General features: G+C 48.8%; 1 protein-coding gene across 1 annotated transcript in view; it reads right to left on the bottom strand.

The window, feature by feature from the left end:
* Positions 1–17,147, bottom strand: part of SMCHD1 (structural maintenance of chromosomes flexible hinge domain containing 1) — a 1,955,900-nt gene that overhangs the window by 59,254 nt on the left and 1,879,499 nt on the right. The window contains exon 47 of the mRNA XM_085605822.1: positions 10,628–10,745. Within this exon, the coding sequence (XP_085461948.1) occupies positions 10,628–10,745 (118 nt within the window). The remainder of the gene's footprint in view (positions 1–10,627; positions 10,746–17,147) is intronic.

The following is a 17,147-nucleotide window of genomic DNA, read 5'->3' as shown; positions in this document are numbered from 1 at the left end:
TCCGCCAAATCCCACAAGCAAGAAGTGGCCCTAGCAAACACACAAAGAGTGTTAAGGGCCTACAAAGTCGCACTGGTGGAGGCGAAGATATTGCGCCCCCAGGAATCCAACCAGCGTGCCTCCCATGAAGGAGGAGGCAGGGAGGGAAAGGCAGGGAGGGAAAGGTAGTCTGCAAAAGAGGGCCCCTGGTGGAGGGGTGGAGGGAAAGACAGACAGGATCATGCGGCGCAGGACGGTGGCGGTGCAGAAGTTGCTGGGGCACCGGGTCCCCCAAAAGAGAAGTGTGGAGCGAAGCCTCGAAGGGAAGAAGCAGCTCCCAATCACCAGAACCCTTATGGAGGACCTCCAGAAGATGATCCGTGGGGAAACGGGCAGCCAAATCGCCCATGCGCAGGATCCCCGCAGCCGTGGAAACAGCCCAAGCGAAGGCAGCACTCACCTCCGTAGGGCCCCGCGGTGGGGAAAGCAGTTCCTCCGTGGGCGACGGCTGCAAGCTAAGGCGGCTGTCCCCCAGCTGAACCGGTGGAAGGAAAGGCCAAGCCCGAAACGGGGGAGGGCGGGCCAATGAATGGGGAACCTGAGGCGCCTCCGGCGAAGACTGTGGGTGCGGCGACAGCAAAGAGCCGTCCTTAGAGGACGCCGGGCAAAAGGCCACGATGAGTCGACCCGTCTCCGGAGAAGATGAAACCAACAACCACCAAACCTCTGGAAAAGAGGGGGCGTCCGAAGACGAATCAACGACCAGACGTTGGCCCGGCACCGTAGAGTCCGTCACTGGCGTTAGGACAACGTCGACCGGCACCGAAGGGGACGCCGGAACGACCTCCGCCAAAACGCGCGGCGCAGGAGACCGAGGCGGGTCGGAGCGGCTAAGGAACGGCGCCAGAAAAGCATAGACTCGACCTCCGACGAGGCAGCCGCCTGCGTGGAGGGACGAGAGGGGTCCGGGGACACGCCCCGGCCCCTAGCCAGCACCTGCGGCGCCGACAGGGTCAGCAGCCGCCGGCGCCTGAGCGGCGACACCGCGGCGTCGGACAAGGCAACCGCCTGCCCAGAGGACCGAGGACATGCCCCGAGCCCCGGCAACCTCCCGTGACACCACAGGGACCCCTGCTGGGGTTTGCAGCGAGGCAGAGGTGCCGTGGTCTGAAGGAGGGAACCCCTTAGGGCCGCACCCCGACGACACCACATCCTCCGAGCCTGGATCCGAACCTGTCGGCGCCGCAGCCAATGTCGCAGGAGTCCCTGCACGCGGCAAGGGATCCGCAGACGTCCCAGGAAGAGGAGGAGAAGAAAGAAGAGCCAACGAGGCCTGCAAGGTTGCCGCATAGGCCTCCATCTGGGCTCTGGTCGCCCCCGCGCCGGGGAACGGCGGATAGGGTGGCGACATGCGGGGCCGCACCACCCGCGAAGAACCCACGCCCCCAACAAGCCAGGGACCGGGCCTTGGGGACAAACTGCGACACTTACCAACAGGTGAGCGACGCCCTTGTGGCCTGGGAGAGGGACGATGTCGGAGACGGAAGCGGTGAGTCTTGAAGCCTTTCGCGGGGGACCGGCGTGGCGACGACCGGGACATGCACGCCGAAGGAGTTTCATCCGGCGCTCCCGCCGGGACTTCAGCTTCATTTGCTGACACCCCTCGCAGTCTGTGGAGTTGTGGTTCTCCCCCAAACACCACATGCAGATGGGGTGAGGATCCGTCGGCGACATCTGGCGCGCGCAAGATGAGCACGTCTTAAAGCCTGAAGGCATTCGCACACTGTTCTCAAGAAAATAGCCTAAAAGTGGAAAAGAAGGCCTGAAACAGGCCAGGGACAAGATCCGGATCCACGTTGTACGCGGAAAAGAAGAAAACTAACGTCAGGGCGCCGGGGTGGGGCTTATGTGACCACCCCCCGGCGCGCAGAGATGCTGGGCAAGAAAGTTTTCCGGGTCCAGTCTCACGCCTGGGGATAATTCTACGTTAAGGAATCTGCGGCTAGTAGTCTCTATCAGATAGGACAAGCAAAACATAAAGGTGTATGTTCTACTTCTTACTTAGCTAGGGTCCAAATTAAGTTTAATGCTTGGCAAGTAGGTTTTAAATGCCAAGTGTAAGTGGCAGCAAACTGCACCCACAGGCCCAGCAGTGGCAGGCCAGTGTCAGGTTTGAAAGGCTATTTCTGCGGGTGGCACAATCAGTGCTGCAAATCCACTAGTAGCATTTAACTTTCAGGCCCTGGATCCATGGGGTACCATTTTACAAGGGACTTACAAATAAATTAAGTAGGTCAATCAGGTATACACCCATCACAAGCATGATTAGGGAAGAAGCATATGCACTTTAGTTCATAGTGGTAAAGTGCTCAGAGTCCTAAACCCAACAAAAACATACAACAAAAATGTGGAGTTCCAAAGCAAAATGTTTGGGGGAAGACCACCCTAAGGCTGACAGGTCTAACAGGTACTACTCACTAAATATTTCAGGATCCAGTCTGACGCCTGGGGATAATTTTAAGGTAAGGAATATGCAGCTAGAAGTCTCTATCAGATGGGAGACATACTGGGAACCTCTGTCTGAGATGACAACTTTGGGCAGGCTATAAATGCCCAAAAATCTCTTGAACAAATATGTAACGCAAAGATTTAGCTGAAGGTAGTTGTTTAAGAGCTGAGAAATGTGCCATTTTGGAAAAAGAATCAACTGTCACCATAATGACACCGTTCCCATTTGATGGAGGGGGAGAGATGATGAATCAGTAGATACAATGTGCCAAGGTTTAGGAGGCACCAGCAAGGGAGGAAGCAATAGAGAAGTTTGAGCGTGAGAGTTTATTCTGAACGCGCACAGGACAAGAAAGAACATGCAGTTCTTTTCCTTTTGGACAGAAGGCCACCATAAACAGCTAAGTACGAGTTCAATGGAGGATTTGATACCTCTGTGATTAACAATAGGGGTATCATGGAACATTTTAAGAAGTTCAATTCTGAGAGGTTTAGTGGGTAGGAATAGTGCCTTCCCTTTAAACCGTTAGTTGTCTTATTTCTGGAGTTGTCCTTGTACTGTGAGCAACCTTCCAATAGATTTTTGGCAAAAGTTAGCAACGCCAAGGAAGTATTAAATTTCTTTGACGTTAGGGGAGTTAGCAATTCCAGCAAAGCGGAAATATTCCGATGATCCATGGAGATTCCTATATCAGTTATTTGGAAGCCTATATATTCTACATCAGGCTGACTGAATTAGCATTTTTCTAATTTGCAGAATAACTTGTTTTGACGGAGACTTTTGAGTACTTGACTGACTGATGGTGAAGGGGAGGATCCTTAGACTAAACCAAGATGTCATCTAAGTAGATAACTACAAAGTGATTGAGAATTTCAGCAAAAACATGATCCATGAAGCTTTGAAAAATATCTGGGGCATTACTCAGACCAAAAGGCATGACTCTTTATTCAAAATGTCCGAAAGGGGTACTGAATGCGGTCTTCCACTCGTCCCCTTCCCTGATCCGCAGTAGATGATACACCTTGTGAAGGTCTAGTTTGGTAAATCTCCTGAATCATCTAACAGATTGTACTATATCTTTAATAAGGGGTAACGTTTATCTATCTTTGATAGCAATTTTATTTAGACCCCTAAAGTAAATACACAGTCTTAAGTCATTGGTCTTCTTATGAACGAAAAACACAGATGCCTCAGCAGGCAAGAAAGATCAAATAAGGAGCTCATTTTGTAAGTTATCTTTCAGATATAGTCTCAGGACCTCCCTTTCAGATTCATAAAGAGAATAAATCCTCCCAAAGGGAACTACAGCTCCTGGCTAATGGAATGGCACAGTCAAATTCCTGATTTGGTGGTTAGGACATTTCTTTGGTTTTTCAAAGAAGTCAGCATACGCTTGATAGGAGGCTGGAAGCCCTTGAAGAAAGTTGATAAAAACATTGCCCTTTCTGGAGCTCTTTGAAAAAACTTTGGAGTCCTGTAATCTTCAGTGGAGAAACAAAACTGGTGACAAAACAGAGGACAATGATATGGTTCTTGTCTCTCAGAATATGAAGGCTTTATGACAAACCAGCCAGGGTATACATTGGACCAATATGTGATTAGGAGAGGAAAGCAGGTCAAACGAAAGGACTTCGCAATGTTTTTCAAAGGTCAGTTTAAAAAAAGTTGTCATTTCTTATGCAGGACCTGAAAGCAAAGGTGTGCCATGCACGATTTTTAACTGGTCAGGATTCTCCTTGACAATCTGAAAGATCTTTCCTTCCAGGGCCCATTAGGAATCCAAACACATTCCACTGGCTCCGCTATCTAGATGGGCCAGTATATTCTCAGTTTGCCCATTAGGTAGTTCCAACTGCATGGGTAACAGGAACAAGGAGCCTTGCAAATCTCTGAAAAATCCGATTAAAGAGGTTGTTGATATTACCGTCCTCTACACCCTTTGAAAAAGGATGGGACCTTCCGAGGAAGAATTGGACAGGCACGTATGAGATGCTTAATCAACCGCAATATAGACACAGTACTTGCCTGCAGCAATTTTCTCTTTTTCCATGGGTTCCTCACTAGAAGAGAAGGATAATCCTTCAGTTGCAGTCTCTGCCTTCCAAGCTGCCCACTAGACTAGAGGAAGGTCAAGACTTGCGTCTTGAAGATTGGCGTTCATGGAGTTGTTGTTATATAGTTAATGCCTGATCCATCAACACGGACATGGTCTATGCTTGATCTGAATAAACTAGCTCCGCTTTAATTTCTTCTTTGAGATCTCTGCAAAAAAGGGTCACTAGCGTCCGCTCTACCAGCATAGTCTTAGCTGCCAGCAGTCGGAATTGGATGACACAAGTCAAGACATCTTGATTGCCCTGCTGGATGTCACATAGGGCTTCCTCGGCAGACAATTAGAGTGTGGGACTCTCAAACAATGTTATAAATGTTGAGAAGTCTGATAGGCACGGATCTTCGGTGGCTACTAAAGGGGCTGTCCACTCTATGGCAGGGTCAGATAACATACTAATCAGATATCCCACTTTCGCTTTCTCTTATGAAAACTGAGCTGGGCGGTAGGCAAGATGAAACTGCTAGAGTCCAAAAATTCCTTTTAGCTTTCTTGGATTTCCTAAAAAGCATGTTGTAGAGGAGGATACTAAGGGAACATCAGGGACTCTGGCAGCCAGGGTTTGACACTGGGTTAAATTCTCTTCACAAAGTTGCTGAACTGTCTGACCCCGCGCTTGAGCAGGAGCAATCTGTGCAGCCTGACCTATAAACGTAATGTTGGGCCAAGAACTGATATTTGGGTGTCGCAATCGGTTAGGTTTGTCGGGTGGTGGTCGTTCAGAGGGCAACCTCCGACTGCAAGCTGCCCATGAAGCCCAGGGTTTTACAGTCTTGTTCTACCCGAGGTAGAGGCGACCCCTTTCAGTAGCCACAATACCCACGACACTTGGAAGCGCCTAAGCAGATGATGACTTCCATAAGGAGTCCCAGAGGAGGAAAAACCCAGATGCAAAAAACCTCCTAGTGACAGCAACTACAAGTAGTATGGACTGATTAAACATAGGAGGGGTCTGACTGAAGCACATGGCTAAGATTAATTTCTGTTAATGTATATATCCTCCACAACATCAGCTGCCCAAACAAACTATACAAACAATTCAAATGGAGTGATTGGATTTGGAAGAGGGATGGAATATAGAGCACAAGATTTTCACTGCTTAAGACTAGTAACTGATTTCCCTGTCATGGATCATAGTGAAGTTGCCCAGAACCTGAGCTGCTATATTTTTCTTTATTGAACAAGTTACTTACCTTCGGTAATGATAGGTCAGTAAGAAACATATTTTAGGTACAGATTCCTTACCTTAGAATTACCCTCAGGAGTCAGACTGGATTTGGAAAGTTTTTCACCAGCAGTACCCCTACGCGTCAGAAGGTGGAGGCGGTCAACCCCGAGTTAATCGTCGGCTCGTGGTCGCCGGAATGACGTTGCGGTAGCTACATAGACGCCGCCCTTGCGCGCTGACATCAGTTCTTTACACGACTTTCCACACCAGAAGCGCAGAGCCATGCAAGACACTGACCACTGATGCACCAAACTAGGGCCCTGAAAGGAAGTCTTTAACCCTAGAAATCAGTTCGCCAAACGGGGAGGATGTGTGGGGTGGTAAAGAATCTATAACTAACATATCCTTCTTACAGACAAAGGTAAGTAACTTGTTTATCTGAAAGAAACAGTTAGTTATAGATTCCGTACCGTTGAATAGATATTCCAGAAATACCAACTAAATTCACACCAGAAAGTCCTGGAGAACAGAACGGCCAAAGAAGCCGTCTCTCCAGACTTGGCTATCCAGGAAGTAGTGTTTGGTGAACGTGTGCAGCGATGCCCACGTAGCTGCCTGACAGATGTCATTTAGGGGGACTCCTCGTCCCAAAGCAGAGGTAGCTGCCGTCGTCCTGGTGGAATGGGCGCGCAGTCCCACTGGAGGCTCCTTCATTGCCAAAGAATAGCAGGCTTTGATGCACAGAACAACCCACCTGGAGATGGTTCGTTTGTGCACGGGCCAACCTTTCTTGGCGCCCACGTAAACAACAATGCTGGTCGTCCACCCGGAATTGTTTGGTGCGATCCAAGTAGAAGGAAAGCGCATGTTTAGGATCCACACCGTGGAGTTTCTCTTCCTCTTTTGAAGGATGTGGCGGCGGAAAGAAGTTGGGCAAAGGGATGGTTTGGCCAATGTGGAAAGAAGTAACCACCTTGGGAAGAAATGAAGGTCTAGTTCTAAGGACGACCTTGTCTGGATGCACTGCCAGAAAGGGAGGTTTGGAAGAAAGAGCTTGTAGCTCACTCACCCTGCGTGCAGAGGTTTGGCCACCAGAAAGGCAGTTTTCAAAGTGAGAAGTCTGAGAGGACAGTTATGTAGTGGCTCGAATGGAGCGCACGAGGTAGGTAAGAACCAATTTCAAGTCCCACTGAGGCATTACGAAAGGAACAGGAGAAAAAAGATGAGTAATACCCTTAAGGAATCTATTTACAAAAGGGGACTTGAAAAGAGAAGGCTGATCAGGAAGCCTAAGGAAGTCTGAATTGGCCGAAAGGTAGCCCTTTAGAGTGCCCAGAGCAGAGCCCTGCTGGGCCAAAGAAAGGAGGAACAAGAAAACCTCAGAAAGAGGGGCGGAAAGGGGATCCACAACCTTTGCTGTGCACCATGGCACAAATTTGTTCTTTCTGAAGGTGTATATCGTCTTAGTGGAGGGACGCCTGGCTGTCAAGATAACATCACAGACTTCGGGAGGCAGGTCAAACAACGTCAAGTGCCGCCGCTCAATCTCCACGCAAGGAGGTGGAGGCTGGACAGGTTCGGGTGGAGGGCTGTCCCCTGCTGCTGCGACAGAAGATCCTCCCGAAGAGGCAGTCTGATCGGAGGATCGATGGCCATGTTGAGCAGCTCGGGATACCAGATGCTACGTGCCCAATCCAGAGCCACAAGAATAACTTGGGCCCGGGCGCGCTTGATCTTCTTCAGCACTCTGGGTAGAAGTGGTATAGGCGGAAAGGCATATAGAAGACCGCAACTTCACTCGCAACGAAAAGTGTCTCCTAGCGAGTGCCCCCATGGAAATTCCAATGCACAGCACTGCTGACATTGCGCGTTCTCCTCGGTGGCGAATAGATCTAACCAAGGCTTTTCGCACTGCTGAAAGAGACCTTGCACCACCTCCGAGTGAAGATGCCATTCGTGATCTATCATCACCTGCGGCAGAGTTCGTCCGCCCTGACGTTCAGGGAACCTGGCAGGTGTTGAACCACCAGGGATATGCCCTGCTGTTCCATGCCATGTCTGGAGGTGGAAGGTCTCCTGACATAGGGTCCACTACCCCACCCTGCTTTGTTTGTTGCAGTACCACATGGCTGTGGTGTTGTCTGTGAACATCTGCACCACAGAGGGAAGGAATGCTTTGAGTGCAAGACAAATCACCCAAAGCTCCAGATGGTTGATGTGGAGCTTGGACTCTGCCAGAGACCAGAGGCCTCTGATCTCCGCTTCCTCCATGTGGCCGCCCCATCCCAGAAGCGATGCATCGGTCACCATTGTGAACTCTGGTTGGGGGAAGGGAGAAGGATCTGCCGCCGACCCAATCCTGGTTTGTAAGCCACCATTTCAATTGGTGAGCAGTGCTCTCCGAGATCTGGATGTAATCGGACAGATTCCCCTGATGTTGTGCCCACTGGAACTTCAGGTCCCACTGCAGAGCCAGCATCTGACAGCTGGCATGATCCACCAGCAGGATGCAGGAGGCCATCAGACCCAGCAGCCTGAGGGTCATCCTGACCAAAACTCGGGATAGAGGCCGAAAGTTCAGAATCATAGCCCGAATATTCCGGACTCGCTGTTTGGGAGGATAAACCCGAAACTGCTTTGTGTTCAGAACCGCTCCGATGAAGAGGAGCTTCTGAGAGGGGGTCAGGTGTGACTTCAGCACGTTGATGAAGAACCCCAGCGAATGCAGGAGGTCATCCGTAGTCTGGAGGTGGGAGATGACAGCGTGGGGTGAGCCCGCCTTCAAGAGCCAGTCGTCGAGATAGGGGAAGATGGGAACCCCTGATCTGCGCAGATGAGCTACGACCACCGACATCACTTTTGTGAACACCTGAAGGGCGCTTGTAAGGCCAAAGGGGAGCACGGTAAACTAAAAGTGCTCCTGGCCTACCGTGAACCGCAGGTAACGCCGGCAGGATGGGGATGTGTAGGCTTTCCTGTTTTCAGTTTCTATTTTTGGTAAATTCTGGTGGGGTTTTTTCAGTTTTTTCACTACCTTAAAAAACAGTGGTTATCAGTGGTTACACATTTTGGCACCATTAAAAACAACAGAAACAGTGTTTTTCAGGTGTTTATGGATTTTAATTTAATTTTAATTATTGCTTGCCTTCTGCCCTGATAGTGCATGTGTTTGGATTGCGTGTGCACAGGGTATATCAGGACCAAAAACATTTTTACTGCACCAGAATGGAATACAAAGTCAATAGCATTATTCATTATCTCTGAAGATTGTAAAGATGCTTTCAGCATACCATTTAGCAAGTGACAAGGATCTCTTTCAGGGAAGCACTTCAGCTCAGGTATTGATTTTGACAGGCCATCATACAACTTTTTCATATACATAGCTGAATTACTGCAAATACAAACAATATCACTCCAATCTTTATTGAACTTGGTAGGAACATTTTTTTCAGCAGCCTTCCAAGTGACACTGAGTTCCATGTTTCCCAAACGTCTGGTGTCATGTTTTCACCACTATCTCAGATGCTTGGTGACAACATTCTTTTCACATATACCTGTCACTACATCGTACATTGAATGTTTAAAGCCTGGGGTGTCAGGCAATTCACTTACAATCAATACTGACTCGCTAGAAAAGGGGGCATTTTCTGTGTGTGGGTAAATGTGATGGTACATATTAGGAAATATTCGTATGAAACCAGCCATTTTACTTATCAGTGAAATCAAATGTAGCCAAAATATCAAATAAGATTTTGATAATTCCCGATTCTCTACAGTTTATAAAATAACTAAATAAGACCTAAAACATGCATCTAACACTGCATCTTTAGACCAAAAACCACAAAACTGAAAGAAGTAGAAGGAAGAAGATACACTTTTTTAGTAACATTCCTAAACAACAAAACTCAAACAGAATAATGTTAGCCATGTCTTTCTTGATGCTGCCTTGTATAGCAAAGTTACATTGTATGGACCCCTTCAGTAAGAAATCAAAATGACTCTTTCACTCATCTTTTCCTTTCTTTGAATGGCATTTAGTTTGTGGTTGCAAAGGTGTTTTTTCAGTGTTTATATGTTTACACCAGTGATGGCTATTTTCCTTTCGGTGGGGTTTTATCAGTTATTATAGGTTTAAACCTAAAACCAGATAGCCTAGGGATGTGCAAATAAGTGTCCTGCAAGTCCAATGCTACCATCCAGTCTCCAGGGTCGAGGGCAGACAAGACCTGAGTGAGCGTCAACATTTTGAACTTCTCCTTCTGGAGGAAGCGGTTGACGTTCCTGAGAGCCAAGATAGGACGCAGGCCTTTGTACTTCTTAGGCACCAGAAAGTAGTTGGAATAGCAACCACAACCTACTTCTGGGGCAGGAACGCGCAAAGGGGAGGGAGTAGCCCCTTTGGACTATTTGCAAAACCCACCTGTCTGATGTGATGGTGCGCCAGTGGGGGAGGTGATGGCGAATCCTGCTGCCCACTGGCGTTTGGTAGCCCTGAAAGGTCGGACTAGGAGAGTTTGGAAGCTGCTGCAGAGGGGGCTGTGGTGGGCTGGCTCGCCCGCTGGCCCCCAGAACCACGGTGCTGGTCCCCATATCCTCGGCTGCGCAGAGGAAACAGCTTCCACTGGCCTGTAGCTTTGGGCGGGACTTGCGCCACATTCCGACGTGCAGGGGTACTGCTGACGAAAAACTTTCCGGAGCCAGTCTGACGCCTGGGGGTAATTCTAAGGTAAGGAATCTATAACCAACTGTTTCTTTCAGATACATCAGTTGAGAATTCTTGGTAGGAATATTTGATATTCAAATTACCCATCCAGATAAAGAATGAGTTGGCAACACATTTAGTAGAATGTTTTTCACTTACCTAAAAGTTTTTCTTGTACATTCCCTCTTCATTCTTTTGGGAGTTGCTGAACTATCAGACTTATTAACCTCTGTTGATTTTATTGTGGATTTAGTACCTCTGCTTGTTGGGGTCATACCTTTAACAAGAAAAGGTAAAATAAGCAACTGAGTTTGGCAACAATTTCATCATCAGTATAATAATAACTTAAAATATTCGAAAATCGAAAAAATTCTCAACAAAATCAACCACAATTACTACGAACAATTTCAAGCAATGTGATTACCTAAACGAACAAGTTACTCACCTTCGGTAACGATGTATCTGTAAGAAACATTAGTAGTGATAGATTCCTTACCTTAGAATTACCCCCAGGCATCAGGCTGGGTCCAGAAAGTTTGTCAGCAGTACCTCCGCGCGTCCGTAGGTGGCGTCGTGCGGTTCCGCGTCCGTTGTCGGCGTCGTGATTGCCGGGATGACGTCGCGGGCAGTACTTAGACGCCGCCCATGCGCGCTGACGTCAGTTCTGTACACGACTTTCTGCACAAGGAACGCAGAGCCATGCAATATACTGACCACTGGTGCCTTGAAACTAGGGCCCTGAAAGGGATGACCTTAACCCTAGAAATCAGTTCGCAGAATGGGGAGGATTGGTGGGGCGGTAAGGAATCTATCACTACTAATGTTTCTTACAGATACATCATTACCGAAGGTGAGTAACTTGTTCATCTGAAAGAAACACGTAGTGATAGATTCCTTACCTTAAAATAGATACCCCAGCAATACCAACCCAGGTGGTGGGTCTGCGTGTAGGAGAGTAGGGTCTGCTTTCTATGTTCACCCCCACTTTTTGCTTTTGCTTTACTGGTTTTCGACTTAGATGTGGCTGTGGGCCTGCTAATCAGACCCACAGCCCTGCTGTTCTCTCTCTAAATTAATACTATGTACTTTAGGTGCATAACCCAATTGGTAGGGACCACCTTATTAGACCCTGTATAGTGTACCCTAGGTACCCAGGGCATAGGGGTACCCTAGGCCTACCAGGGGCTGCAGCATGTATTGTGCCTCGCCTGGCCTTCCATTATGACACAACTGGCTGATCACTCAGCTGGGGCAAGGTCGTGTAATCACCCCTTGCTTAGGTGTAGTATTCCTATACCTACCTTATATATAGACACATGTGTACCTATCAGCCACTCCTATGGCAGGCCTTAACAATCCTGGAGGCAGAGTGCTTGGTAACATGTGAGATAGTGCTCTAGCATGAGCTGAACCTGTCTACAGCTTTCGGAACCATGTCCTTATAGCTGTTCTATGATATAGCCTACCATATACTCTTAAAGTGCCTTATAATCTTAAACGGTTATGGTAACTATGGTTTGGCTTTATCAAAACATGTCGTGTAAGGTGTCTAACACTTTGGAATAATACCCCATCCCATTTCTGGCAATGAGGATATTATCCCTCCCTTCTAGAGGGAGAAGACATGTTGAAACCTACTTACCCGGTTAAAGTTAACCAGAGCCCCTGCATCACAAAATGGATGCTGCTGCCGCGACACAAGTCTGACCTCCTGCTGCTGGGAGTGACTTCGGCACGGGAGGCTTGGACAATAGGTTTCCTGCCTTGGGAGGTGCTAGCACCACCCCAGACAGGCCTTAGTGTATTGGGGCAGGGAGGGATGAAAGAAACTAGACACTGCCTGGGGCACACAAGGTGTCCCATGCATAGTGCAGTTCAAACCGGTGCTGGGGCACTCCAGCCCCAGTCCTGGCGCGAAACTGGACAAAGGGAAGGGGGTGTAACCACCCCCCTCCCAGGTCCCACCCATAAGGCGTGACCTAGCAGGCAACCCAGCCCCCCAGATTAGTATAAGTGTGGTAGCTGGGCCCCAGGAGATTAGATTATCCTGAACCTGCAACTTGAACAGAAACTCTGGACCTTCGACATTCGACGAAAGAAGAAGACTGAAGAATCTCCCTTGTGGCCAAGGAGTGGTCACCCTGTGCGAACAGGCACCATCAAGAGACTTACCCTTTGCTTTGCTGAAATCTACGTGGGACCGACTGCAGAGCCTGACCAGAGCCTTGACTTCCAGACTTCTCTGACCCTGATCCACATCCACAGCCGAGCTGAGATCCGTGGAGACGACGAGAGACGTGGGAACGGCTACCTGGGAAAAGTGGCGAGTATCTTCCAGCGCAGCTTCTGAGGCACCCTCGAGGTTGTGCACCGGGGATTGAGAAGCCCCAACCTCAAGCACCATCTGCACCGAAGATCAGACCCCACACTCCACGAGTCCTGCGTGGGGCCCTTCTGCATTTTCCTGCTTGCCGCGTCTGTCCGGTTGCTTGCCCGTTGGCTAGCGGCCTTTGTGACGACACACCTTGAAATCTTCACCGCTGGTTTGGCTCCTCCAGACTGGCTCCCGCTTCTTTGCAAAAGAGAAGCACCCCAGACCTTCCTGGTCTGCACCAGAAGCAAGTCCTCCGTTCTTCGTGGGTTTCGCTTGCCAAGGCTTGGTGAGTCCTAGTTCGACTTCGACGCCGCCGACAGCAAGAGCCTTCGTGGGACAGCTCGCCTCCGGGTCCTGGTCGTCCTCGACGTCTCCTGGTACCCGTGGCTGCAGCGACAAGCTTCACCCTCCACCTGCAAACTTCACGACATCGCCTGGTTCCTTCCTGGTTCCACGTGGTCACTGGCTAGTGACCTTGACTCTGTCCCTTCTGCTTGCAGGTACCCTTCCTTCTTGATCCCGGCCTTGGGATCCACCGGACACTCTGCACTGACTGCCTGTCAGCAACTTTCCTTCAGGCATCCATAGAAGTCCACGACGAAACCCGACGCAAGTTCACACCTATGCACCCGCAGCCCGTGGGCTAGGTAACTTGGGTACTTCGGTGCTCACAAGGGTAGTGACAATCCTAGGGTCTAGTTTCCGAGTCTCGACTCTCTAGTTGCTTTAGAAGTGTCCTTAAACTGCTTATTTCAAAACTGTACTATTTCTATCGACTATACGCATTACGCGTGAGTGTTTCCACTCTGCACCTGAATCCCGTGGGCCTCCCACTTCCTAACTGTTGGTAGTGTAGTGTAGCCCCAGCGATTCCCTAGGCCTAGGCCTATTCTATTTCCGTGACAGTGGTCCTTATACCACTTCTTTAGTATATGGTTTGCGTGGCCCCTAGGGCCTAACTGTATTACTTACCTGTGTGACTTAATGTATGCTTAAATAAGACTGTGTTGTACTTACCTCTAATCTCATAAAGAGTGCTGAGGGTTTGACTAGAATAAATACACTTTATTTTATATATATATATCTGTTGTGGTGTCCTTTCATTTGGTATTCAAGGGATTATATATGGTATCACAGCTGGCTTCACATGCCATTCAGAGTTTAGCCTAAGACTGCTCTTGTCCATGCTACCACTAGGATAGCTGGTCTATAAGGTTGACTTTACAACCAATCACCATAAGGGTTGTTTGGACTGATATAAGGTGTACACTAGAACTAGTGACATCATACATCAGGCCAACTTCTCACATTGGTGAGCAGCGGTTGGGATCTGAGCTTGCAGTTGTAATACCATTGTAATCTTGAGATACTAAATTGAAAGATCACACAGATATTGTTTAGGTACATATAACATAGATTATAATACTCAAGTCCTACTGGACTTAGTGGTTGTAGGTTGAAGGGAGTAACACACCCTGACTACAACTACTAGAGAGGTTTAGTAGAAACAACTAGTGTAGGTAGGTGCACACACCACACCCTCACTAGATCATGTCTCTGGGAGGAGATCAAGGAGATGCTCTCTCAGGAGGGGCAGGTCTGAAAAAGACCCCCTCTAGATATGATACCCTAACTTTTCAGGAGATGAGACAATTGTGTACCTCCAGAAAGTTAAAACGGGGTGCAAACCCTACCCTCCTTCAGCTAGTGCAGATCCTAGAGGAATATGATGCTCTTAGGGCCTCACAGGCTAGTACCCTAGGTACAAGGGAGGGTCTACCCACCACAGATGAGTCAGATGGGACTTCAGATGAAGAGGTAGATAGCCAGGGCCAAGTAGGAAGACTTAGCCAGGCTAACCTAAGCTTACATGGGAGTTTGCATGGGGTCCCCCATACAGACCCCCAAGTGGGCTTAACCAGAGAAGCAGGAGAGACAGATCCCCTTCAAGGGAATCCATCCACTCCCATGTCTCTAGCATCTCTAATGCCTCTTCTCACAGGGGAATGACTTCCCCCCCAGAGAAAGGAGCATGAAGCCAGAATGAGGGAAGCTAATCTGAGGATTGAGAGGGAAGAACTTGCCCTTGCCAAGGAGAAGCTTGCTCTGGCTAGAGAGCAAAAGTTAAGTGGGTTAGAACCCACTGGTGGCAGCAATATCCCTAAGGATAGAGACAGGCACTATGATAATAGAAACCTGAGCAAGATTGTCCCTCCCTACAAGTGTGGGGATGACATCCACAAATGGATAACTGCTTTGGAGAGAGCTTGCAAAGTACAGCAGGTACCCCAAAGTCAGTGGGCAGCTATCTTGTGGCTCTCCTTCTCTGAGAAAGGTAGAGACAAGCTCCTCACAGTTAGTGATGAGGATGCAGACAATTACACTGTCCTGAAGAGTGCTCTAATTGATGGGTTTGGCCTAACCACTGAACAATACAGGTTGTTGTTCAGGGATACCCAGAAGACACAGACTCAGGACTGGACTGACTTTGTAGATTGTGCCACTAAGGCTCTGGAAGGCTGGCTAGTGGGAAGTAAGGTTAAGGACTATACATGATTGTATAATTTGATCATGAGAGAACAAATCCTTAACAACTGTCAAAACCAGCTACTGCATCAACACCTGATTGATTCTGATCTGACTTCTCCCCAAGAATTGGGAAAGAAGGCAGATAGATGGGTCAGGACTAGAGTTAAGCAGAAAAACCAGAACCAGGGCGGTGATCAGAAAAGGGCAGACCAGAAGGGTAATGATCAGAAACAAAAAGACCAGAAGTCTTCACCAGGCCCCCAAAAGGCTCAGGGGGAGGGTGGTCCCAAACAGGATAAAAAGAAAGATGGCCAAAAGAAACCATGGTGCAACTATTGTAAGTCCAACTCACATTGGTTTAGTGAGTGCACCAAAAAGGATAAGCCCCCAGCCACCATTGCCCCTAAGGCAACTGTACCCCCTAGTTCAGCTGTAAGTGGTGGTTCCCAGCAAAAGGGTGTAGTAGGGTTAACCCTGGGAACTGAGGAGGATTCTGGCCTAGTCGGAATACCTACTCTGGCTGTTCTGATCTGTGATGGGGACTTAGCTTTGTCCTCTACTGTAGGCCCCAGTAACCTGGACAAGTACAGACAGACTCCTTTTATCAACCAAAGAATGGCTCAGGCCTACAGGGACACTGGGGCTAGTGTCACAATGGTGACACCTGCCTTTGTGGACCCTGGACAGATCATACTAGGTGAGAATTACCTAGTGCCCAACGCTAGCAATGCCACTACCTCCCATAGTGTGGCTATTGTTTACTTCTCCTGGGAGGGGTAACTGGCCTCAAGAAAGTTGTTGTTAGTTCAGACCTTCCTGTAGAGTGTTTACTGGGCAATGATCTTGAAACTTCAGTTTGGTCTGAAGTGGAGTATAGGACCCATGCAGAAATGCTGGGGATAGATGCACATGTCCTTGCTGTGACCAGGTCACAGGCCAAAAAGTGCACCACTGAACAAGTGCTGGATCCTGAAACTATGGACCAGTCACAACCCAAGAGAAAGAGCAGTAGGGTAAAGGCTGTGCCTTCCCCCCTGCCTCAGACACTGGATCAGCCCTCCCAGGAGGATGATTCTGAGAGCCCTGAAGGAACTGTCCTAGAAGAACTTGAACCTGATCAGGTTGAGTTTCTTGGGACAGGGGGACCTTCAAGGGCAGATCTGAGGCAGGCACAATTAGACTGCCCCTCTCTTGAACCCCTCAGACGGCAGGCTGCTGCTGAGGCTGCAGGGAATGCTCAAGGTACCCATAGAGTGTATTGGGATGAAGGACTGCTGTATTCAGAGGCTAGAGACCCCAAGCCTGGTGCATCCAGGAGGTTGGTCATACCACTGAATATCAGAGGCTTCCTTCTTACCTTGGCCCATGATATTCCCCTTGCAGGATGTAGGAAGGTGGATATCTGACTATGGTTACCCCCAACTTTTTGCCTAGTGTCTAGATGGTTTTTCGACTTAGTTGGCCTGAGATCCTGCCATTCAGGGTCTCAGGCTGTCTGCTCTCTCTTTAAAATGGACTCCATGTACCCTAGGTACATTCCCAATTGGTAAGGATCACCTTATTGGACCCTGTACAGTGTACCCTAGGTACCCAGGGCATAGGTGTACCCTAGGCCTCCCAGGGGCTGCAGCATGTATTATGCCACCCCTGGTCTGGCCTTCCAATCAGACACAACTGGCTGATCACTCAGCTGGGGCAAGGTCGTGTAATCACCCCTTGCTTAGATATAGTATGCGTATATCTACCCTTATATATAGACACATGTGTACCTATCAG

This window comes from Triturus cristatus, chromosome 5_1 (genome assembly GCF_964204655.1).
Source record: "Triturus cristatus chromosome 5_1, aTriCri1.1, whole genome shotgun sequence".
Classification (NCBI taxonomy): domain Eukaryota; kingdom Metazoa; phylum Chordata; class Amphibia; order Caudata; family Salamandridae; genus Triturus; species Triturus cristatus.
This window is presented reverse-complemented; position numbering and strand designations above follow the sequence as displayed.